At 45.0% G+C, this 24,490-nt stretch overlaps 3 protein-coding genes and 2 non-coding genes across 8 annotated transcripts in view; 2 read left to right on the forward strand and 3 right to left on the reverse strand.

Annotated features, from left to right (window-relative positions):
* Positions 1–24,490, forward strand: part of LOC144483028 (dehydrogenase/reductase SDR family member 1-like) — a 340,453-nt gene that overhangs the window by 173,784 nt on the left and 142,179 nt on the right. The gene's annotated exons all lie outside the window — the stretch shown is intronic.
* The window catches only part of LOC144482993 (uncharacterized), a 110,476-nt gene that overhangs the window by 29,252 nt on the left and 56,734 nt on the right, over positions 1–24,490 (forward strand). Inside the window, exons 5-8 of the mRNA XM_078201818.1 lie at positions 1,983–2,127; positions 3,672–3,732; positions 5,038–5,115; positions 11,244–11,495. Of these exons, the coding sequence (XP_078057944.1) occupies positions 1,983–2,127; positions 3,672–3,732; positions 5,038–5,115; positions 11,244–11,495 (536 nt within the window). The remainder of the gene's footprint in view (positions 1–1,982; positions 2,128–3,671; positions 3,733–5,037; positions 5,116–11,243; positions 11,496–24,490) is intronic.
* Positions 3,850–3,921, reverse strand: trnaq-cug (transfer RNA glutamine (anticodon CUG)). The gene has a single exon. It is a non-coding gene; the product is annotated as a tRNA-Gln (tRNA).
* Positions 6,683–6,754, reverse strand: trnae-cuc (transfer RNA glutamic acid (anticodon CUC)). Its single transcript has one exon. It is a non-coding gene; the product is annotated as a tRNA-Glu (tRNA).
* The window catches only part of LOC144483050 (uncharacterized), a 45,114-nt gene continuing 40,928 nt past the window's right edge, over positions 20,305–24,490 (reverse strand). The window contains exons 1-2 of one of the 4 annotated variants that reach the window (XM_078201890.1): positions 24,329–24,451; positions 20,305–22,266 (exon numbers count right to left, since the gene is read on the reverse strand). In XM_078201890.1, the coding sequence (XP_078058016.1) occupies positions 21,325–21,915 (591 nt within the window). In that variant the 5' untranslated portion in view covers positions 21,916–22,266; positions 24,329–24,451 and the 3' untranslated portion in view covers positions 20,305–21,324. Of the gene's footprint in view, positions 22,267–24,077; positions 24,207–24,328; positions 24,452–24,490 lie in introns of those variants that run through there. The other 3 variants (XM_078201893.1, XM_078201891.1, XM_078201892.1) reach the window with 3 other exon arrangements.

Consider the following 24,490-nt stretch of genomic DNA (forward strand, 5'->3'; position numbering starts at 1 on the left):
GTCTCAATCGTTCGTACTATGCACCCTATCACTGTCCTTCTCTTTCTGTGTTTGTTCTTGAACTGTTGCACTTGCAAAATTTCCAGCTCTGATATAAACTTGCAAATCTGACTCGGCTGATTCTAGTAGATCTGCTTTCGATCAGAGAGTAAATCAGATCATTGTTAATGGTTTACTGAGAGCAAATAGTCCTCTTTTCCAAAGCGGGAATTGAAACCAGACATCACAGGGAGAGTGATGAACACCATCCGCTGGACTACCACGGAAACCGGTGAACTGTGTTTTTCAAACTGACTTCACACATGTCCCTTTGCTCATTATTTTCCTCTCAGATCTTTTTCACTTGTGACACGTTTCCTCTTCAAAATGTCCTGTTTGGATGGAACATTATTGCCTCCTTCAGCCAATACAACACGGATTGAATTCGCTGGGTCATGGAATTGATAGTGAGGTGAAATGGTCCCACAAAATGCTAAAGTTTAGAAGGATGAGGAGGGAATCTGATAGAGGTATATAAAATTCTAAATGGATTGATAAAGAAAAGGTAGACCAAAAGTTTCTTCTTGTGGGGCAATCAAGGACAAGAGCTCACGTGTATAGTTTGAGAGCCTCCTTCCGGAAAACACACAAAAAGTCTGAGGTCACGTACCAACCGACTCAAGAACAGCTTCTTCCCTGCTGCTGTCAGACTTTTGAATGGACTTGCCTTGCATTAAGTTGATCTTTATCTACACCCTAGCTGTGACTGTAACACTACGTTCTGCATTCTCTCGTTTCCTGCTGCATGAATTGTATGTTTTGTCTGTATAACGCGCAAGAAACAATACTTTTCACTGTATGTTATGTGACAATGAATCAAATCAAATTCTGTTCGCACAACACACTCACAGAGGATCCAGACAATGCTTGCAGACATTCATTTAATCCTTATTCACCCATTCAGAGGACCCCATGCTTGTGGGTTCCGACAGTTGTTTTCTGTATATTGAGTTGCAGGTGATTGCTTCACTCTCTTTCCCTGTCTGTCTCTTTTTGTCGCTGGAGACCTGTCTCTGACTCTTTCACTTTTCAGTCTCTCTGTCTGTGCATCGATCACTGTTCCCTCTTTTGCTCTTTGCACCCTCTATTCTCTCGCTGTCTATGTCTAACAAACGTTCACTGGATTTGATCCTGTGATGACGTGGTTGTGCGGGGAGGAGAGACTCAGTTGGATGGTTTTGGGTTGAGAGGTGGTCAGATGGAAAAGTCTGAAAATGGGGCAACAGTTTGCCTCCGGGCATACTGAGACGCTGTTTCCCCACCTGGTTGGAGTATTTAGATCAAAAATATTAAGGCGAAAGATGTAAGAGGAGTTTGCAATGTTTGGAAGGAGATCCAGCTGAGAAATGCAAGATGTGAATGAAGTTGTTGATCATTGAGAGGAATGCATTCTAACCGCAAAGATTCTGCCGGTTGATTAATCGTAAACTTTCTAATTGGAATGAGCTGAGATACCAGATGGAAAAGTCATATTTGTCTCCATGCATTTTAGTATATGGAGTGCCAGTTCTGACATGTGTCCGTCTCGGTCAGGGTCGTGCATTCGAGTTCAACTTTGGGCTCTGTTTTTACTGGGTTCAGTTCCAGCAGTGTCGCCGCTCAAACTGAACCTTTTTCCATCCCGTTTTCTTTTAAAGTTTATTTAGCAGTCACAAGGAAGACTTACATGAGTGAAATTACTGTGAAACTCTCCTAGTCGCCAGACTCCAGCGCCTCTTCGGGTCAATGCACCTAACCAGCACATCTTTCCTATTGTGGGATGAAACACTCGCAGACACGCGGAGAACGTGCAAACCACAAACAGATAGTGACCCAAGCCGAGAATCGAACCCAGGTCCCTGGCGCTGAGAGACAGCAGTGCTGAGCACTATCCCACCGTGCCGCTCTATGAGTTTCACAGTTGCTACTTTCATGAGTTAAAGCGATCTCTGCTTCCCTGGCAGTCGAGGAGTTTAGTGCTTAATTCAGCTGGACGTTTTCTTCTCATTTTGCGCGAGATTGGAACCAAGATCTGGGAGATTGTGTCAGTGGAAACAATAATCATCCCCATTGCCATTCAGTCACTCCAACCTTACATCCTGTCACAAGGTCATAAAAAGAGTTCTTGCCCTCTTTTTTTCCTTCACTCTGTTGTTGCTTGTAAACCATTAAATCTCTAACTTCTTCCACTTTGGATATAACGTCAGCGACCCGAAACATTCACTCTGTTTCCCTCTCCAAAGACGACGTTTGACCTGCTGAGTGTTTCCAATATTTTCTGTTTTGAAATGGGATTTTCAGTAACTTCAGTGTTTCTTTTTCTAGTTCAATGTGGATTAGTTTTCTTGGACTGAATGTTCCCTGTTTAAATCGTTAACGGGCTGAGGTATTAAAAAAGAAGATACAAGAATGTGTCACCCTATTTGACATAAAATGAAACAAAATGAGGATCAATCATTCCAAAAGATGTTACTAATTCAAAATATCTTTTGCAGGGGGTCCACCTCCGGGTGTCAGTCACTCACTCATCTGTCCCAATTTAAACAAGAAGTCGGACGGCGAGAGTCCAGATTGCTCAGCGTTACACCAAGGAAACGACAGCACTCTGACCGATGACACCAGACCTTGCTCCCAAAACACACACACACACACACACACACTTGCTCAATAATTGCCAGTATCCAGTCGAATGGTTGCTGTTGTGTGACACCAACTGATTCTTTCTTTCAGCAGATGATTTAAAGAGTAGCGAAAGATGAAAAAAAACATTGCTGATGTCGGCATCTATCGCCAGAGGCTCAGCATTGTGCAATGTAATGGAAGTTGAACTGGCTGACAAATTGTCCTCCCGATTCCTGCTTTATGAGGAACTGAAATAAAAGATCCATCGACAAATCAATCCTCAACAATGGCAAAGAAGAGCAAGGGTCCGCCTAAATTTAAACTCGGTTCGCTGGATTCAGAGTGGTCACCATTAGACCAGAGGACAGGCAACATAGCAGCCGGCTGTAAATGGTCACTCAAAGCATTTGATCCACTTGCTGTTGCTGCCGTATTGAATGAAAAAGGTCACATGCTTTGAGTAACCATTTACATCAGGTGGCTCTGTTCCTGTTTCTGTGGTGTGATGGTGGGCACTCTGGACTCCGAATGCAGTAAGCGGAGTTCAGAACTCGGTGAAAGATTGTTTTTATTTGCTAAAGACGATGATGAGTTTGCTGAAGCGCATTTCATTTTTAATTCTCAGAAAGCGGAAAACTAAACACTGAGGAAATTTCAGCAAATTCCACCGCAATCACACTGCAGACGATGCAGCGAATGACTCTCCTGGCGTCATTGCATCAGCTCCAGAGAACGATTGCTCAAGAACACAAAGGGCTGAGAAGCAGAGTCACCACAGTGGGCAGGGGGTCCACCTACATGTGTCACTCATTCACTCATCCATCCCAATTTAAACCAGAATTCGGAGGCGAGAGGCCAGAGTGCGAACCATTTCACCATGGAATCGACAGCAGTCTTTTCTCCAAAACACACACACGCACCGACTCTCTTTCTCTCTCTCACGCACTCACACACACACATTTTGCTCAATAATTGCCAGACTCCAATCGAATTGTTATTCTGTGACACCAACTGCTTCTATCTTTCAACAGAGGAGGTGAAGAGTAGCGAAAAGATGAAAAGCACTGATGTTGCAGGCATCTGGCGCCAGAGGTTCAGCAATGTGCATTGTAACAGCAGCTGAAGTGGCTGACAAATTGTCCTCTCGATTTGGACTTGGTGAGAAAATTAAACGCCCTTTAGTATATCCATCATCTGCAAATTAAAGCAAGGTTCCACCGAGATTTGAACTCGGATCGCTGGATTCAGAGTCCAGAGTGCTCACCATTACACCACGGAACCAGGCACACAGGAGCAATCTGAAAATGGTCGCTCAGTACCTGTGCCAATTTGAACAGCAGGGCGAAATATCAGTCCCATTGCACAATTCCGTCAATTACCCACAGCAATTCATATTTACATTGCCCTTGCTGATTCCTTCCGCAAAAATGAGTAAGCTACCTTCAACTGCATTATATTTCACTGTAGCTCACCACGTTTAAAGAGCAATGTTAGCATCGAACTTTTATAAACCTGTTGTGTTAAAAATGCTGAACAACATGGTCACCTCACTACAAGAAGGATGTGGAGACACTGGAAAGAGTGCAGAGGAGATTTACCAGGATGCTGCCTGGTTTGGAGGGTAGGTCTTATGAGGAAAGGTTGAGGGAACTTGGGCTTTTCTCTTTGGAGCGGAGGAGGTTGAGAGGAGACTTGATAGAGGTTTATAAGATGATGAGGGGGATAGATAGAGTGAACGTTCAAAGACTATTTCCTCGGGTGAATGGAGAGGTAACTAGGGGGCATAACTATAGGGTTCATGGTGGGAGATATAGGAAGGATGTCCGAGGTAGGTTTTTTACTCAGAGAGTGGTTGGGGTGTGGAATGGACTGCCTGCAGGGATAGTGGAGTCAGAAACTTTAGGAACATTTAAGAAGCTATTGGATAGGCACATGGAGTACTTCGGGATGATAGGGAGGAAATAGCTGGATTCTGGGTTTCAGACAAAGCTCGGCACAACATCGTGGGCCGAAGGGCCTGTTCTGTGCTGTACTGTTCTATGTTCTATGTTCGAACATCAGCATATCACAGCTCTGCTTTCGTCACACTGGAAGCCAGTGTGAAAATATGAACAATTTAATGTCTTAAGAGACAGGGAGGAGTGTATGAATGTCGATAATTGGCACTGTGCACATTCCTGTCGTAAGTATTTGGGAGAATCAAGAAGATGAGATCCTGGTGATCCAGTGGTTAGGGTTCAGCCCTTTCAGGGTCGCAGACTGGCTTCGATATATAAAGGTTTAAATGCTTTGATAAACAAACCTGCAATACTTTCTGCTCGAAAGCAGCTCAGCCAGAAACAGTGGAGTGAGATTAGTATTTTTGCTTCCGAGTTGGAAATGTCATGTGGGCAACAGGTCGGGTCGAGAACAAATACCGATAGTGAAAGACAGTGATAGCCTGCAAAGCGCTGACGATGGAGATGTTGATACAAGGTAAACTCTGGGTGGTAATGGGTCAGAGTTAACCATTTGCACTGACAGAAATATCACTCATTTCTGGATAAAAATATCGTGCTGAATGACAAGAAACTTCTCACTGAATTTAGCAGTAATCTATTTGACTTAGACTGATTCCAAGCAGTCTTCGTTCAGAAAGCAGTAACTGTGACATTAACAAAGTGGGATAGAGAAAGACTCAGTTTGATTGGTGACGCTGCCAGAGGAATGGAGAGCTGGAGTTCACCCAGGAAAGCAGCAAAGTTTAAAAATAATGAGCACCAGCCAATGTTGCCCTTGTCCATCATTCCTTGTGTCAGTTAATCCATCCTGTTATGCTCTCTATCACAGACCTTCCCTTTTAATCTCTTTACTGATAGCCAAGTTCCGCACGCATGAGGACGGCCTCAACCGGGATATTGGGTTCATGTCACACTATCTGTAATCCCCACAGCTTGCCTGGACTTGCAGAATTTCACTGGCTGTCCTATCTGGACATCTCTTTAACCTGTCTTAATGCTCTCTCCACTCACATTGTTTGTACCTTTAAGACTTGATTAGCTGTAAGTATTTGCATTCCAACCATTATTCTGTAAATTGAGTTTGTGTCTTTATATGCCCTGTTTGTGAACAGAATTCCCACTCACCTGAAGAAGGAGCTTAAGGCTCGGAAATCTTGTGGCTTTTGCTACCAAATAAACCAGCTGGACTTTAACCTGGTGTTGTTAAACGCCTTACTGTGTTTACCCCAGTCCAACGCCGGCATCTCCACATCATGACAATCAACCTAAGCCACACATCTTTGAAAAGGAAACCGGATCACCAGGAGGAAACCCACGCAGACAGGGGAAGAACGTGAAAACTCCGCATATACAGTAACCCGAGAAATTGAACCTTAGTCACTGGCGCTGTGAGGCATCAGTTCTAACAACTGTCCCAACGTGTCGTCCTTTCTACTGCATTCAATTTTACTGCAGCTCGCTGCGTTCAAAGGGCAGTGTTAGAATCAACCTGTGATTAAATCACGTTGTGGTAATTCTGCTGAACAACATGAATTTATCACCGTTAATGGACCGTGGGTTCCAGCCCCACGTTGAGCGCGATTGTTTTTAAACTTTGCTGCATTTCTGGGTGAACTCCAGCTCACCATTCCACCCGCAGTCTCACCACTTAAACTGAGTCCTTCTCCATCCCGCGCTGTTAATCTCGCCGTTACTGGTTTCTGAGTGAAAACTGCCACCACTTCACTGGAGGTCAGAAAGTTTGCTGTTTAATTCAGTTAAAGGTTTTCTTGTCACTGAGCCCGAGATTCGGACCCAGATCTGCACGATATTTGTGTCAGTGGAAACAATGAAATCCACCCCATTATCAGCCAAATTTTACCCCGCATCACCATCTCTATCGTCAGCGCTTTCCAGTCCATCGCTTTTTAAAAATTCTTGACATGTGACATTTCCAATTCAGACACAGAGGAGGAAACCTCCCTGATACTAATTGCGATAGAACTGGTGCTGACCCGGAAGTAACGCGGGATTGTTGTACAGGGTATAGCAATAAATTGACATTCCCTGACCGGGAATCGAACCCAGGCCGCGGCGGTGAGAGCGCCGAATCCTAACCACTAGACCATCAGGGAAGTTAATATGAAATCTTTAAAACACTAATTTATACATGGACCACCTGCCTTTTATTTTATGTTGGACATATATTCACCAGAGCATGTTTCTCCTTCAAAGTTTAATGTTTAGTTCGAACACAAGTGACTGCTTCAGCCAATGAAAACAGCGAATTCTGTTAGTTGGAACATAAAATCGACAGTGAGGTGAAATAAGCTGCCATGTGACACTTTCAATATCCAAAACCCACCAACTCCATCACTGTGGCTCCTGTGAAACTTACAAGGTAACACACGGTAGGCATTCTTCACGGAGAGCAAGTGATACAAGCCATTTACGAAACACTATCATGTCGCTTCTCTTCCTGTTTCTGTTCTCCAGCTTCCTCTGACCGTCCAGCTCCCAGGGTCAATTAGCTGCTTAATGCAGACAGAGACAAGTAGTGAGCCCGAGCTATACCTGGAAAGCAGGGGCAGGGAATGTAAGACACACGGGACTGAGAGGAGATGGAGTTTAGAGATGACAGTATAAAGAGATCCAGATATCTCATCTTCCTGATCCTCCCAGTCACTGATTACAGGAATGTGCACACTGCCAATCACCCACTGTCACACTCTCCTTCCAGCCTTCAACACGGAGTTAAGTTTTGAAATTTTTGAAGTATTGCTACTGTTGTTCAGGGTTTAGCAATGCTGCCTCACAGCGTCAGGGACCCCGGTTCATTTCTGGCCTCAGGTGACTCTCTGTGTGGAGTTTGCACGTTCGCCCCGTGTCTGCGCGGCTTTCCTTTCAGTTGTTCCACTTTCCACCCACAGTCCAAAGATGTGTGGATTCGGTGATTGGCCATGATAAATTGCCCCTCGTGTCAGAGGGGTTAGCAGGTTAAATACGTGGTGTTGCAGGGATTTGACGTCGGTGGGATTGTTGTCGGTGCAGGCTCGTTGTACCGAATGGCCTCCTTCTGTGCTGCAGGGAATCTATCATTCTATGAATTTGATAGGGTGTATGCTGATACATTATTTTCCCTGGCTGTGGAATCTCAGACTTTCGCAGTAACTTCATTGCAGTGTTAATGTAAGACGATTTGTGAAACTAATAATGAATAATAAATGAATAAACTTAAATAATGTTTTGCTTCTAATTGTTAAGTTTAATGGTATATTGGAAGCAAATTTAAATTACGTGTAATTTGTTTGAAATCAATATGCATTAAAGAATGTTGATAACACCGGATAACATTCCAACCGGTAACACTTGATGGATATATAGATGTACGAGACACGTTATTTACACAGACGGTGGTGAGTGCCTGGAACTCATCGGGAGAGATAGTGGAAGCAGATACGATGGTGAGTTTGAAGGGGCGTCTGGACAAATACATGAATAGGATAGGAATAGGGGGATGTGGTCCCCGGAAGGGTACGGGGTTTTAGTTCAGTCGGGCAGCATGGTCGATGCAGGCTTGGAGGGCCGAAGGGCCTGTTCCTGAGCTGTAATTTTCTTTGGTCTTTTGTTCTTATATATTTAATGACACCTCCGGGCCCATTGCCAACCCGCAACTGTTTGCCTATGAATGCTGATGGGGTCAAAACAGTGAAAACTACGTCTCTGGGTGGTCTTAAACTGATGTGGAGATGCCGGCGTTGGACTGGGGTGAACACAGCAAGGGTTTTAACAACACCAGGTTAAAGTCCAACAGGTTTATTTGGTAGCAAATACCATTAGCTTGAGAGCACATTTCCACTCCAGCTGACGAAGGAGCAGCGCTCCAAAAGCTAATGGTATTTGCTACCAAATAAACCTGTTGGACTTTAACCTGGTGTTGTTAAAACTCGTGCTGTGGTCTGAAACTACCACAGTAAGAAGTTTAACAACACCAGGTTAAAGTCCAACAGGTTTATTTGGTAGCAAAAGCCACACAAGCTTTCGGAGCTCCAAGCCCCTTCTTCAGGTGAGTGGGGGCTTGCAGCTCCGAAAGCTTGTGTGGCTTTTGCTACCAAATAAACCTGTTGGACTTTAACCTGGTGTTGTTAAACTTCTTACAGCATTTATTACCGATCCCTAGTTGAGTCAGAAGGTTTTTTGTTTTAGTTTAGTTAGGGCATCATGATCGGTACATCATAGAGTACATATGGGAGAAGGAAAGCAGAGCGATTCAAATTAGAAGTACTGAACAATCTGGAATCAGTGCTGATAAGAACATAAGAACTAGGAGCAGGAGTAGGCCATCTGGCCCTCAAGCCTGCTCTGCCATTCAATAAGATTACGGCTGATCTTTTCGTAGACTGAGCTCCACTTACCCGCCCGCTCACCATAACCCTTAATTCCTTAACTGTTCAAAAATGTATCTATCTTTGCCTTAAAAACATTCAATGAGGTATTTATTTTGTTTGAGACTCTCCCACTCCTGAAAATATCTCACCATCTACCCTGTCAAGCCCCCTCAGGATCTAATATGTTTCAATAACTCCTTTGTCTTCAAAACTTCAAGGAACACAGACCTTGACAATTTACTCCCTCTTGATAGGACAACCCTCCCTCCAGGAATTAGCCTGGTGAGTCTCCTTTGGACTACGTCCAATATTACTATATCCTTGTTTAGGGAAGGGGATCAAAACTGTATGTACTATTCCAGGTGAGGCATCACCAACACACTGTACAGTTGCAACAAAACCTCCCTGTTTTTAAACTCCAACCCCTTTGCAATAAAAGCCAAAATGCCATTTTCCTTCTTACCTCATGTGGGACCTGCCTGCTAGCTTTTTGTGATTCATGCACAAGAACACCAAGATCCCGCTGTACTTCACTCATCGGCAGCCTCTCTCTATTTAGATAATCTCCCTGTTGATTCCTCCGACTGAAATACATGACCTCACACTTCCCCACTTTAAACTCCATTTGCCAGGTTTTGAAGACAGAGGGGTGACTTTATTGCATCTTCCCCAACTCTTGACTCATCTTTCCCAGGCCCTATCCCTGTAGCCCCACATTTTTGCCCCACTAATCCACCTATTGGGACACAAAGGGGCAATTTAGCATGGCCAATCAATCTAACCCGCACATCTTTGGACTGTGGGAAGAACCTGGAGCACTCAGAAATCCACACAGACATGGAGAGAATGCGCATACTCCACACAGACTGTCACCCAAGGCCGGGATTGAACCTGAGTCCCTGGCACTGTGAAGCAGCAGTACTAACCACTGTGCTGCCATGGCGCCCTTTTAAAATAAACTACAAGCACAGATTTCTCTCGATCTACCCTCCTTCTTACATCCTCAAACAATTCAAGCAAATTTGTCAAACATGATTTATCTTTCATAGAACCATGTTGACGAGGTTTGATTCTATTCAGCTTTCCTCAATGATTAGCTATTTGCTCTTTGATTATTGACTCCAGCGTCTTGCCAATAATAGATGTTAAATTAACTGACCTATAGTTCCTGCCTTCTGCCTTTCTCCCTTTTTGACCAAGGTAGTCACATTGGCTGATTGCCAATCTTCTGATCTCTCCCGAAATCTAGCAAGTTACGAAAAATTTCAACAAAATTCTCCACAATCTCTTCAGCAACCTCCTTTAAAAAGCTAGCGTGCGGTTCATTGGGTCCTGGTGACTTGTCCGCCCTTAGCCACTGAAGGGAAAGGAAGTGAGCCCAGTCTATATAATCCATACGTCTTTGGTCCAGTCAGATAGACATATATCTGTCTGGCAGCCTGCATGGAGATTTCCAGCTCTGTGTCCAGGACAGGAAGCAGTGAGCATGGACCTGTCAATCAGCCTCAATCAGCACCTTCAGGAGAATTGAGAGGGTGAATATTAGATACAGCAGAGTGAGAATGGAGGGAGAGTGTGTGGGATGGAGATTCACAGCTTTTGGGGAATGAGAGAGAAAAGAATGTTCCATAGAAACTAGAATTGTCTGTTCTGAAGTTCTATCCTGTACTGACACTGATGACTTTTGTAAATTCCTTTTACAGGATATCAGAAGGTGAGAATTTATAGACAGAAATCTCAAACCAAACTTCACATCAATATCTGACAGAGTCACTCAATTCATTGGGACCTGAATATCATCGGCCTTTGAATCTAGAAGGGGAAAGGTTTCTCTGTTCTGTCAGCTTCTGAAGATTTTAAGCATCTGTGTGACTGGAAAAGCACCGAGACACACACACACCTGAGTAAGAGTGTTCCAATGCACTGAGTGTGGAAAGAGCTTTAACCAGTTACACAGCTTGAAAATACATCGCAGCATTCACAGCAGGCAGAGATTGTACCCGTGTTCTGTGTGAGATTTAACTGATTGTTTAAACTACAGAGTCACGAGGACCCGAACCATGGAGAAACCGTGGAAATGTGGGGATTGTGGGAAGGGATACATGTGCCCATCTCGGCTGGAAATCCATCGACGCAGTCACACTGGGGAGAGGCCCTTCAGCTGCTGTGTGTGTGGAAAGGGATTCACTCAGTCATCCGAACTGCGGACACACCAACTAGTTCACACTGGGGAGAGGCCCTTCAGCTGCTGTGTGTGTGGAAAGGGATTCACTCAGTCATCCGAACTGCGGACACACCAACTAGTTCACACTGGGGAGAGGCCCTTCAGCTGCTGTGTGTGTGGAAAGGGATTCACTCAGTCATCCGAACTGCGGACACACCAACTAGTTCACACTGGGGAGAGGCCATTCACCTGCTCTCAGTGTGGGAAGAGATTCACTCAGTTACCCAGCCTGCAGACACACCAGCGAGTTCACACTGGGGAGAAGCCGTTCACCTGCTGTGTGTGTGGGAAGAGATTCAGTCAGTTATCCAACCAGCAGAGACACCAGCGAGTTCACACTGGAGACAGGCTGTTCACCTGCCCGAAGTGTGAGAAGGTATTCACCAACTCTTCCAGTCTGCAGACACACCAGCGAGTTCAAACTGGAGAGAGACCATTCACCTGCTCTCAGTGTGGGAAGGGATTCAGAGTTTCATCCCAGCTGCTGAGACACCAAGAAATTCACGAGTGATTCCAGGGGTTGGATTCTGCTGTTATTGTTTCTGCTCTCAATTACATCCAGGACTGCATTTTGTTCATTCTCACAGTTGGTCAATGGGGAGGGTCGGAGGGTTTCTTTCTACTGGACTGGCCGGTCTCACGATTTTGCCACCAGTGGCTGGTGCTCGGAAGTTAAGAGATATTTCGTCACTATTTCTGTTTGAAACTCCCCCAGATGCCCATCCAATTTCCTTTGTAATTGTTTATTGTCTCCACTTCCTCCACCCTCGTAGGCAGCGAGTTCCAGGTCATTACCATTCACTGCATCAAAATATTCTTCCTCACATCGCCCCCCCTCCCCCGCCATCCCACATATCTGAACCAAAATCTGCACCCCCCTCGTCCTTGTCTCTTCAACCAATGGGAACAGCTTTTCTTTGTCCACCTTATCTAAACCTGTCAGAATCTTGTCCACCTCTATCAAATCTCCCCTCAACCTCCTTTGCTCCAAGCGGAACAACCCCAGCCTGACATTGACAATAAAGAACAAACTAACAGAATATGTTAATACCTGAAATCAAATGGGAATGTTTAATTTCTGTTTTAAAGATATTGTGAATATATTGTCCTGGACAATAAAGGAATTGGAATAACTCACCTTGGGTGTGGTTGAATGGAATATATCAATCTGGTATCCACCTACAGTCCAGTGAATGTCTGGAATGTGTTGCTGGAAATCCCTCCCTAACAGCACTGTGGGTGTACTTACACCTCAGGCATTGTAACAGTTCAGGAAGGCAGTGTTGGGGTTGACCATGGCTGAGGCAGCTACATAAAGCCACATATTCTGTTATAATTGAAGGACTGCAGATTGAATGTGAGGCATTATGGGACTGGACTACCTTGACCACATCATAGAAATCATAGAAACCCTACAGTGCAGAAGGAGGCCATTCGGCCCATCGAGTCTGCACCGACCACAATCCCACCCAGGCCCTACCCCCACATATTTGACCCGCTAGTCCCTCCAACCTACGCATCTCAGGACTCTAAGGGGCAATTTTTAACCTGGCCAATCAACCTAACCCGCACATCTTTGGACTGTGGGAGGAAACCAGAGCACCCGGAGGAAACCCACGCAGACACGAGGAGAATATGCAAACTCCACACAGACAGTGACCCGAGCCGGGAATCGAACCCAGGACCCTGGAGCTGTGAAGCAGCAGTGCTAACCACTGTGCTACCGTGCCGCCTCATTCCTGCGACTGCTCAGTTTCTACAATCACGGACCATTAAAGCTGCTTAGCAGGGCCCTGACAGAGGACCTGGTGAGAATATTTACTCAGAATGAGTTAGAATTAATCTTATTCCAGGACCGGCTGGTGTTCAGCGGCTGAGATTCCTGAATCTGTAAAAAGTGGGTCTGACCAATCAACACACAGTGATAGGTAATTGGTTAAGAAATATTCTCAGGCATTATTTAACTTATTTTATCATAAATTTGTGACCCGATAATCGGTGAACTGACGGTATACTCCAAGTAGCACTGGATTGAAAAGTGGACCTCTGAGCGTAGCTTCTAATAGTTATAATCCTACCCGAGCATAGCCAGTGAAAAACCAGAGCTTACCTGCCATTTGGAAACTAAGAACAAGAAACTTATCGATACAATGATTAGAGAATAGAGCCAACATTGAGTCTGAATGACACTTCAGAAGAGCTCTTATGAAAGGCCATCCAGACTCGAAATATTGACTCTATTCTCTCTCCACAGATACTGTCAGACCTGCTGAGACTTTCCATCATTTTTTGTTTTTGTTTCAGATTCCAGTATCCGCAGTATTTTACTTTTATGATAAAATGATTAGTTCTGATTGGAATCCCCACGACCCTCCCGCAAAACAGAGGGAGTGGTGGGAAAGGGAGAAAAAGGATAAGGATGATAAAGTCTGGGTTCTGTAACAAAATGAGTGAACCAGTTTATAAAGAACAGAAGTTACCCATCCCTAACAAAAACTGATCAAATTAAAACAATTAGGTTGAGGAATATAACAAAAAAAAGATGAAGTTTAAAAAAGTTTGTTGTTACTGAACTGTATTGTTGTCATTTTGTTGTTACCACACTGTATTCACCTCAATGTTTGTGGAATCTGTGCAGCGAGCAGGAATTGTTTAAACTAAGAATTTCTTCTTTCATTTTGATCAGCGAGAGGACATTATATTCTGTGAAATCTGCCTCAAGAATAAGGCTGATTGTTCAGTCTGAGTGTGAAAGAAAGATACAGGGGGCGATCTTACCGGCTCGACTCGCCGCTCGATTAGACCGGTGAGTCAGGAAGATAGCGTGCGAGACTAAAGGATTGCTCTCTTCCCGGCCTGTGTTTTGCCGGCTTCATTCCCAGAAAGGGAGTGAAGGCTATTTGCACAGATTTGCCTACATTACAATGTGATTGGTGGGTTCAGCATGGCTGCTTCCCCCCCTCGCTGGCGAGACGTCACATCGCCGAGAATCACTACTGGTCTTCACCAGCGGGGACCAGGTGCTTGGGCCACACTGGGGGGGGGGGGGGGGGTGGGGGGGGCAGGTGGGGATGGGCTCGGAGGCCATTGAAGCCACATGGTTGTCAGTGGCAGTGCCAATTGGGCAATGCCACATTCAGTACCCTCCTGGCACCCTGGCAGTGCCCAGTTGAGCACCATAAGTGTCTCATGGACAGTGCCAAAGGGATAGGTGGGGGTGGGGCTTAGTGGATGGGTATTTACAATGACTGGGGGCTTATGCAAGGAGGGTGGACGCCAAGGGGGGGGAGCTTTGCATGGGGGAGGGTGATCGGTGGGGGGGCGGGGTGGTGAATCTCTGCCAAGGGGAGTGGATGTGCACGGGGGAGCGTTCAGGAATTGGCCAATTGGAGGGGGCATCATGGTGATTGAATAAGCAGTGACCCTTAATTGAGTTACAATTAATAAATCAGTCGTTATAGTCAAAGACTGAGTTTTTATTTGCTGTTAAAATGTAAAAGCTTAATTGCTGTGTATGTAACGAATGTGCAATGAAGAAAAATTTTTAAAGTTTATTTATTTATTTGTGTCACAAGTCGGCTCACATTAACACTGCAATGAAGTTACTGTGAAAATCCCCTAGTCACCACACTCCGGTGCCTGTTCGGGTTACACTGAGGGAGAATGTAGCATGGCCAATGCACCTAACCAGCACGTCTTTCAGACTGGGGAAGGAAACAGGAGCAGCTGGAGGAAACCCACGCAGACACAGGGAGAACGTGCAGACACCACATGGACAGTGACCCAAGCCGAGAATCAAAACCAGATCCCTGGCTCTGTGAGGCAGCAATGCCAACCACTGTGCCACCGTGCCGCAGCTGGCGTAGTGTACTGGCGAGAGAGATCTTCAAGCTCTGATTAGCCTCAACATTTGAAACTGTGTGAATAAGGGTATTGTACACAATCAGATAAAGGGATAACATGAACCAGTTCTCTTGTATTCCTGTCTGAGACAGTGATAGAAAGTGGTGTCAGTAATTGAGGATCCAATTCAATTAATCTGGAGACCAAATTGACCAATTGTCATGTTACAACAGGCCCAACTCTGACGTGTGGTAACGGTCACTTTGGGGATAAAAGTAGAGGTTCTGAAGGTTTTTCATGTGAACCAAATTCTGAAGACTCCCAAGGCTGAATTCCAAGGAAATTGCTGTCAAAGAAGGAGCCAGACTCCCAAAGTTGATTTCCACAAGAATTCCTGACAAAGAAGGAGCCAGAGAGGGTTACTCTTCTACAGACTGATCACCCGCATGAAGCTGTAAAAGTCAATGTCTTAAAGTTTATTTATTAGTCACAAGTAGGCTTACATTCACGCTGCAATGAAGTTACTGTGAAATTCCCCTAGTTGCCACAATCTGGCGCCTGTTCAGGTACACTTAATGAGAATTTAGCATAGCCAATCCACCTAACCTGCACATCATTGGCTGTGGGAGGAAACCGGAGGAAACCCATGCAGACATGGGGAGAATGTGCAGACTCCGCACAGACAGGGACCCAAGCCAGGACGCTGTAAGGCAGCAGTAACCATTGTGCCACTGTGTTCAGTAAACCTTTTTCATTCAATAAACTTCTTTTTAAATTTACGATCCAGAGAATTCTGCCTTTACCACAAAGAGGTCAGGGAACAGATAAAGAGAAAACATTTGTGTCCAGAACATTGTGAACATCCTTTTACTCTGGTTGTCTTTGATCCTCAAGTAATTTTCTGTTTGTTTTAATCATGTTCTGTTTCATTAATAAACTTTTATCAGTAACAATATTTGATTTTGCTGGACTTTTCCTGATGAGATTGATACACTTTAGGGAAAGTGGGTGAGAGGGGTTGGCAGGCTCTTTAACAGAAAGTGAGTCCCTCGAAGGTAATTGGCAAAGGGGTCAGAGGGGGAGATGAGATTTTATTTTTTGACACAACAAATTGTTCTGATCTGCTTGAAAGATTCAATAGTATATTTCCAAAGGGTAAAGACTTGAAAGGGAAGAATTTGCAGGGCTGTGGGGAAAGAACAGAGCAGTTGGATAAATCAGAGTGTTCTTTAAAAGAGATAGCAGGGACATGATGGGCTGAATGGTCTCCTCCTGCAGCCTGTCAATCTCAGCCTCCTGCTTTTGTGCAGGTTAAAAGGGACAGATATCAGTGCAGCCTCTTCCCTGTATCTGTATTTAAAGAGACAGGTTTCTCTTTAGCTCTGAGTAACTGATATAACAATTGGTTGGAGGCCCATTTCCCACTCAGTCCTCCAGCACCTTCCTGTCTCTCTATTAGTGCGACGTCCATGGCAGTTTCCCAACTGGGGCGCAGGCCCCATTATTCTCAGCTAAATTCAGCTCTCAGCTCCGTCGCCTGGCTGTCATTGACACGAGCAATAGAGAGACAGAAAGGTGTCCCAGACTCAAATGGGAAGTCGAAACGTGTGGCTTTAAATGAACTGTTAGGATCTCTGACGATCAACAATTTTTAAAAATGAATTCTAAACCCAGTAAACAAATTAAAGAATCACATGACAAAACTTCAAGTTTTCTGATGTTTCCTCCAACAAACTGGAAGCAACAATGATTAAACACTTTTTCATAGGGAACATAGCCCTTAAACTGTAAAATTAAACTTTGCCCTTTTACTCTTAACACCATTAAATATCCACTCAATGGATATATTTTACCCTGCCTTGGAATGTTGACATACTTTCTCCAAAAACCAGCCCAAAGTGATTCTTTACTCCAAGGGTTTATTTCCATTGTTTTCCTTTTCCAGTCTGGCAACCTTTAATCCCAGAACTGTCCTTCACAGTGATGGTTCTCCTGGACATTTTCCCACGAACACAAGCAAGGCGAATCTTCCAGCCTTGGTTCAGAATTCTCAGGAATTTGTGACCAACATTCGACATCAGAGCAGAAGTAACCATTTGGCCCTTTGAGTCTGCTCCATCATTTATTTAGATCATGGATGATCTTTTTGTGTTGCGTTCTCGTGCTATACCTGATACTTTTGATGTCCTTATCGAACAAGAATGAGTATAAAGGCAAAATTCTGCTGTTGTTGGAAACTGAAACAAAAACAGAAAACGCTGGACAATCTCAGCAAGTCTGACAGCATCTGTAAAGAGAGAATAGAGACAACATTTTGAGTCAGGATTACTCTTTATCAGAGGTGAAGACAAGAAAAATCGGATAAAATTTATCCTGTGAGGGTCAAGAATTGGGAAGCAATCTATTAAACCTCCTCTGAACCACTTTCAATGCATTTGTATCATTTCTTAAATAGGAGACAAAGCTGCAGCCAGTGTTCAAGATGCAGTCTCAGCAACGCCCTGTATAACTGAAGTACATGATGTGGAGATGCCGGCGTTGGACTGGGGTAAGCACAGTAAGAAGTCTCACAACACCAGGTTAAAGTCCAACAGGTTTATTTGGTAGCAAATACCATAAGCTTTCGGAGCAATGCTCCTTCGTCAGATGGAGTGGTCTCTGTTCTGAGACCACTCCATCTGACGAAGGAGCATTGCTCCGAAAGCTTATGGTATTTGCTACCAAATAAACCTGTTGGACTGTAACTGAAGTACAACATCTTTACTTCTCTGTTCAATTTCTCTCGTAATAGAACAAAGAAAATTACAGCAGTAACAGGCCCTTCAGCCCTCCAAGCCTGCACCGACCATGGTGCCTGACTTATCTAAAAACCCCTACCCTTCCGGGGACCACATCCCTCTATTCCCATCCCATTCATGTACTTGTCAAGACGCCCCTTAAAAGTCTCGACCGTATCCACTTCCACTACCTCCCCCGCCAACGAGTTCCAGGCACCCACTACTCTCTATGTAAAAAATCTGCCTCGTACATCTCCTTTAAACCTCGCACCTTAAACCTATGCCCCCTAGTAATTGACTCTTCCACCCTGGGAAAAAGCTTCTGACTATCCACTCTGTCCATGCCCCTCATAATCTTGTAGACTTCTATCAGGTCTCCCCTCAACCTCCGTCACTCCAGTGAGAACAAACCAAGTTTCTTCAACCTCTCCTCATAGTTAATGCGCTCCATACCAGACAACATCCTGGTAAATCTTTTCTGTACCCTCTCCAAAGCCTCCACATCCTTCTGGTAGTGTGGCGACCAGAATTGAACACTATATTCCAAGTGCGGCCTAACTAAGCTTCTATAAAGCTGCAACATGACTTACCAATTTTTAAACTCAATACCCCGGCCGATGAAGGCAAGCATGCCGTATGCCTTCTAGACTACCTTCTCCACCTGCATTGCCACTTTCAGTGACCTGTGTACCTGTACACCCAGATCCCTTTGCCTATCAATACTCTTAAGGGTTCTGCCATTTACTGTATATTTTCTATCTGTATTAGACCTTCCAAAATACATTACCTCACATTTGTCCGGAATAATAAAGGATAACATTCCATTTGTCAGAACTTTGATTTGTTTGAACTAAGATTTATGGGGGTTCTCTTGTTTACAAGAACCTCCCTAATCGTAAATCACACCAGGTTCCAGTGTCTTAACCATATGGCAAGAAAGAACACTTTAAATGGTGAATTCAGAAAGTTATTAAATCATTAAAAATTTAACAAGTCAGAAAGATAAAAAAAACAGAGTGTTGATTAACAGTTAATAGAGAAAGTTTAACATTAACAATTGAACAGACTTCTCTCCATCCCTCTCAGACCAGGACATGAAGTGACCGCTCCGAAAACGTGGATAACTTGTAAAACCAACAGCTCTCAACACCTCTCTGTAAACATATCTCCCTCCACCTCTCTCTACCAAATTGCCTTCTCAAGACCACTTCTTTATACTTTAAAAATGTCAAAAGACCATCTGAGCCAATTCCCATAAATCTTCAATTATGAACTAAAATAGACACGAGTTTCCGGGCGATTTAAAAACAAATGAACTGATGCGGAAAGGGTTAACTTTTCTACAGAACCTAAAGGGTTGGGGAGTGAGCAGCAAAAACTTGGCACACAATTACATCACTTTACACAAGTTTAAAACAAAACAAATGATCTTAAACTTCATCTATTAATTATTTTTGTTATATTCCTCAACCTATTTAATTTGATCAGTTATTGTTAGGGATGGGTAACTTCTGTTCTTTATAAACTGGTTCACTCATTTTGTTAATTCCACATGGGCTCGGAGAATCAGAACCCAGACTCTATCATCCTTATCCTTTTTCTCCTCTCCCACCACTCCCTCTGTTTTGCGGGAGGGTCGTGGGGATTCCAATCAGACCAAATCATTTTATCATAAAAGTAAAATACTGCGGATGCTGCAATCCGAAACAAAAACAGAAAATGCTGGAAAATCTCAGCTGCTGAACACCAGCCGGTCCTGCAATAATCTCATAGAATCTCTACAGTGCAGAAGGAGGCCATTCAGCCCATCAAGTCTGCACCAACCACAATCCCACCGACCCTATCCCCATAACCCCATTCATTTACCCTAGCTAGTCCTCCTGACACTGAGGGGCAATTTAGCATGGCCAATCCATCTAACCCACATTTCTTTGGACTTTGGGAGGAAACCGGAGCACCCGGAGGAAACCCACACAGACACGGGGAGAATGTGCAAACTCCACACAGACAGTGACCCAAGCTGGGAATCAAACCCGGGTCCCTGGCGCTGTGAGGCAGCAGTGCTAACCACTGTGCCACCGTGCCACCCCAGTTTAATTCTAACTCATTCTGAGTAAATATTCTCACCAGGTCCTCTGTTGGGGCTCTGCTAAGCAGCTTTAATGGTCCATGATTGCAGAAACTGAGCAGTCACAGGAATGTGGTCAAGATAGTCCAGTCCCATAATGCCTCACATTCAATCTGCTGTCCTTCAATTATAACAGAATATGTGGCTGTATGTAGTTGCCTCGGCCGTGGTCAACCCCAACACTGCCTTCCTGAACTGCTACAATGCCTGAGGTGTAAGTACACCCACAGTGCTGTTAGGGAGGGATTTCCAGCTACACATTCCAGACTTTCACTGGACTGTAGGTGGATATCAGATTGATATATTCCATTCAACCACTCCCAAGGCGAGTTATTCCAAATCCTTTATTGTCCAGGACAATATATTTACAATATCTTTAAAACAGAAATTAAACATTCCCATTTGATTTCAGAAATTAACACATTCTGTTAGTTTGTCCATTCTTGTCGATGTCAGGCTGGGGTTGTTCCTCTTGGAGCAAAGGAGGTTGAGGGGAGATTTGATAGAGGTGGACAAGATTCTGACAGGTTTATCACAGAATCATAGAAACCCTACAGTGCAGAAGGAGGCCATTCGGCCCATCGAGTCTGCACCGACCACAATCCCACCCAGGCCCTACCCCCACATATTTACCCACTAATCCCTCTGACCTACGCATCCCAGGACTCTAAGGGGCAATTTTTAACCTGGCCAATCAACCTAACCCGCACATCTTTGGACTGTGGGAGGAAACCGGAGCACCCGGAGGAAACCCACGCAGACACGAGGAGAATGTGCAAACTCCACACAGACAGTGACCCGAGCCGGGAATCGAACCTGGGACCCTGGAGCTGTGAAGCAGCAGTGCTAACCACTGTGCTACCGTGCCGCCGTTTAGATAAGATGGACAAAGAAAACCTGTTCCCATTAGCTGACAGGACAAGGACGAGGGGGACACAGATTTATAGTTTTGGGTCAGAGAGGAAGAGGGGATGTGAGGAAGAATATTTTGATGCAGCGAATGGTAATGACCTGGAACTCGCTGCCTACGAGGGTGGAGGAAGTGGAGACAATAAACAATTACAAAGGAAATTGGATGGGCATTTGAGGGGGTTTCCAAACAGATATAGTGACTCTGAACTTCCTCACACCCTGTCACTCTGTGATCCTTGAGAAATCTGAAACCAGGTATTCGCAACAAGACTCAAAGAGAATCAGCCCACTGGAGGCAAAGTCATGAGACCGGCCAGTCCAGCAGAAAGAAACCCTCCGACCCTCCCCATTGACCAACTGTGAGAATGAACAAAATGCAGTCCTGGATGTAATTGAGAGCAGAAACAATTACAGCAGAATCCAGCCCCTGGAATCACTTGTGAACTCGCTGATGTCTCAGCAGCTGGGATAAAAGACTGAATCTCTTCTCACACACAGAGCAGGTGAACGGCCTCTCCCCAATGTGAATTCGCTGGTGTGTCAGCAGGCTGGATGAATCACAGAATCCCTTCCCACACTGAGAGCAGGTGAATGGCCTCTCCCCAGTGTGATATCGCTGGTGTCTCTGCAGGTGGGATGACAGAGTAAATCCCTCCCCACATCGAGAGCAGGTGAACGGCCTCTCCCCAGTGTGAACTCGTTGGTGTTTCCGCAGGTCGGAAGACTGAGTGAATCTCTTCCCACACTGAGAGCAGGTGAACGGCCTCTCCCCAGTGTGAATGCGCTCATGGACCGGCAGATCGGAAGATCGAGTGAATCCCTCCCCACACTGAGAACACGTGAAGGGCCTCTCCCCAGTGTGAACTTGCTGGTGTCTCTGTAGGCTGGATGACTGAGTGAATCCCTTCCCACACTGAGAGCAGATGAACGGCCTCTCCCCAGTGTGGTTGCGCCGATGAGCTTCCAGCAGAGATGGGTATCTGTATCTCTTGCCACAGTCCCCACATTTCCATGGTTTCTCCATGGTGCAGGTGTCCTTGCCTCTCTCTTGGGTGGACAATCAGTTGAAGCCTCGTCCACACACAGAACACGAGTACAGTCTCTCCCCGCTGTGAATGGTGTGATATTTATTCAGGCTGTGTAACTGGTTAAAGCTCTTTAGTCAGTGCACTGGAACACCCTCACTTGAGTGTGGCAGTGTGTTGGTGCTTTTCCAGTCACACTGACACTTCAAATCTTTTCAAATCGACAAACCGGACAATCATTTCTCCTTCTAGATTCAAAGTCCGATGATATTCAGCTCCCAAGGAATATGACTCTGTCAGATCTAGACGTGACGTTTGAGTTTTCAGTCTGTGATTCCTCTTTCAATATCCTGTAAAATGAGTTTACAAAAGTCATCAGTGTCAGTACAGGATAGAAATTCAGAACAGACAATTCTAGTTTCTATGGAACATTCTTTCCTATTTCAGTCCCAAAAAGCTGTGAACTCCATCCCACACACTCTCCCTCCATTCTCACTCTGCTGTATCTAATATTCACCCTCCCAATTCTCCTGAAGGTGCTGATTGAGGCTGATTGACAGATCCATGCTCACTGCTTCCTGTCCTGGACACAGAGACCATAACAAATAGGAGCTGCAGTCGGCCATTTGGCTCATCGAGCCTTTTAAACTATTCAATGAGATAATTCGTTCATCTACCTCAGCATCATTCTCCCCACACTAAACCCATATCCCTTGATATCTTCAATATCGAGAAACCAATCAATCAAACTCTTGAAAATAGTTGATGACTGAGGTTTCACTGTCCTCAGGGGTTGAGAATTCCAAATCTTTACCACATCCTTGAGTGAAGAAATCCCCCCACATCTTAGCTTTTGCTCCATCTTCTTGTCTGTTCCCCATAACCTTTGACACCCTTGTCAGTCAAAAATCTGTCTGACTGGAATATATACAATGATCCTCAGCCTCCACTGGTCCCTGTGGAAGAGAAATCCAAAAGACTAACAATCCTCTGAGGGAAGAGATGTCTGGAAATATATAACGTAGCTACAGTTCCACATTACAAAATATTCAGATCCCAAGGAATATGACTCTGTCTAGACGTGACGGTTGAGATTTTTGCCTGTGATTCCTCGTTCAAAATCTTGTGAAATGAGTTTGCAAAAGTCATCACAGTCAGTATAGGATAGAAATTCAGAGCAGACAATTCTAGTTTCTATGGAACATTCTTTCCTATTTCATTCCCAAAAAGTTGTAAATCTCCATCCATATCAATGGATTCTCACCTGGTGTTGTGAGACTTCTTACTGTGCTTACCCCAGTCCAACGCCGGCATCTCCACACTCTGAGCGGAGACAGAGAGAAGTAGGAGAGGCCGGAGGTGAGGAGAGAGATTTTATACATCTACAAATCAACAGGAACTTTGACAGAATTTCCAAACCCTGTGAACACCATCAGGTCCAAGTTTCTCCCCAACTCACACACCACCCTGACTTGTCTGACATCCAGTACTGAAAGAACAGAAATTTATTTCATATAAATACTGGGAAGACTGAACCCATTGTGTTCAGTCCCCACTACAAACTCCACTCCCTCACCAACAACTTTATCTCTCCTCCTGGCAACTGTCTGAGGCTGAACCAGGCTGTTCACAACCAGGGTGAAATAGTTCATCTCAAGATGAGCTTCCAGCCACATGTCCACATCATCATCAAGACCACCTTCATTCATAGAAGCATTAATAGTAATTAATTAAAAGTAATGAATAATAAAATAGTGTAGAAGGAGGCCATTCAGCCCATCGAGCCTGCACCGACAACAATCCCTATCCAGGCCCTATCCACATATTTACCTGTTAATTCCCCCTGATACCAAGTGGCAATTTATAATGGCCAATCCGTCTAACCGGCACATCTTTGGACTGTGGGAGGAAACCGGAACACCCGGAGGAAACCCACACAGACACGGGGAGAATGTAGAAACTCTGCACAGACAGTGACCCGAGGCTGGAATTGAACCCGGGTCCCTGGCGCTGTTAGGCAGCTGCACTAACCACTGTGCCACCGGGCCACATGTCAGTGACATCGCCCGACTCCAGCCCAGTCTCAGCTCATCTGGAACTCTCACCCATTCCATTGTGACGTCACACCCTCACCCATTCCATTGTGACATCACACTCTCACCCATTCCGTTGTGACATCACACGCTCACCCATTCCATTGTGACGTCAGGGCTTCCCTCTCCGATCACAATCCCTGCCGGCCTCCCACATGCAGCCTCAATGGCGGCAGTCAGCCCGGGTCTAACACTACAAGCTGCCGCTCCATTTGGTACAAAGGGAAGTTCATTTCCGGGGTTTGGGTTTGAACAACATGTTTACGAAGCCTCTCCACCCACCCGCCACATTTATCATTCCCCGCACGCCGCCCTCTACCTGGTATTGATCTCGCTTCCGAGTTAAAACCATCCGTCTGTCCATCGCCATTACCCGCACTTCCTGCCCCTCATTCACTCCGCTTGGTTGGAGGACCAGCCGCTCCCGTTCGGTCCTCCAGCCCCGCCCCTCATTCACTCCGATTGGTTGGAGGACCAGCCA

Source organism: Mustelus asterias, unplaced genomic scaffold, assembly GCF_964213995.1.
Source record: "Mustelus asterias unplaced genomic scaffold, sMusAst1.hap1.1 HAP1_SCAFFOLD_44, whole genome shotgun sequence".
Classification (NCBI taxonomy): domain Eukaryota; kingdom Metazoa; phylum Chordata; class Chondrichthyes; order Carcharhiniformes; family Triakidae; genus Mustelus; species Mustelus asterias.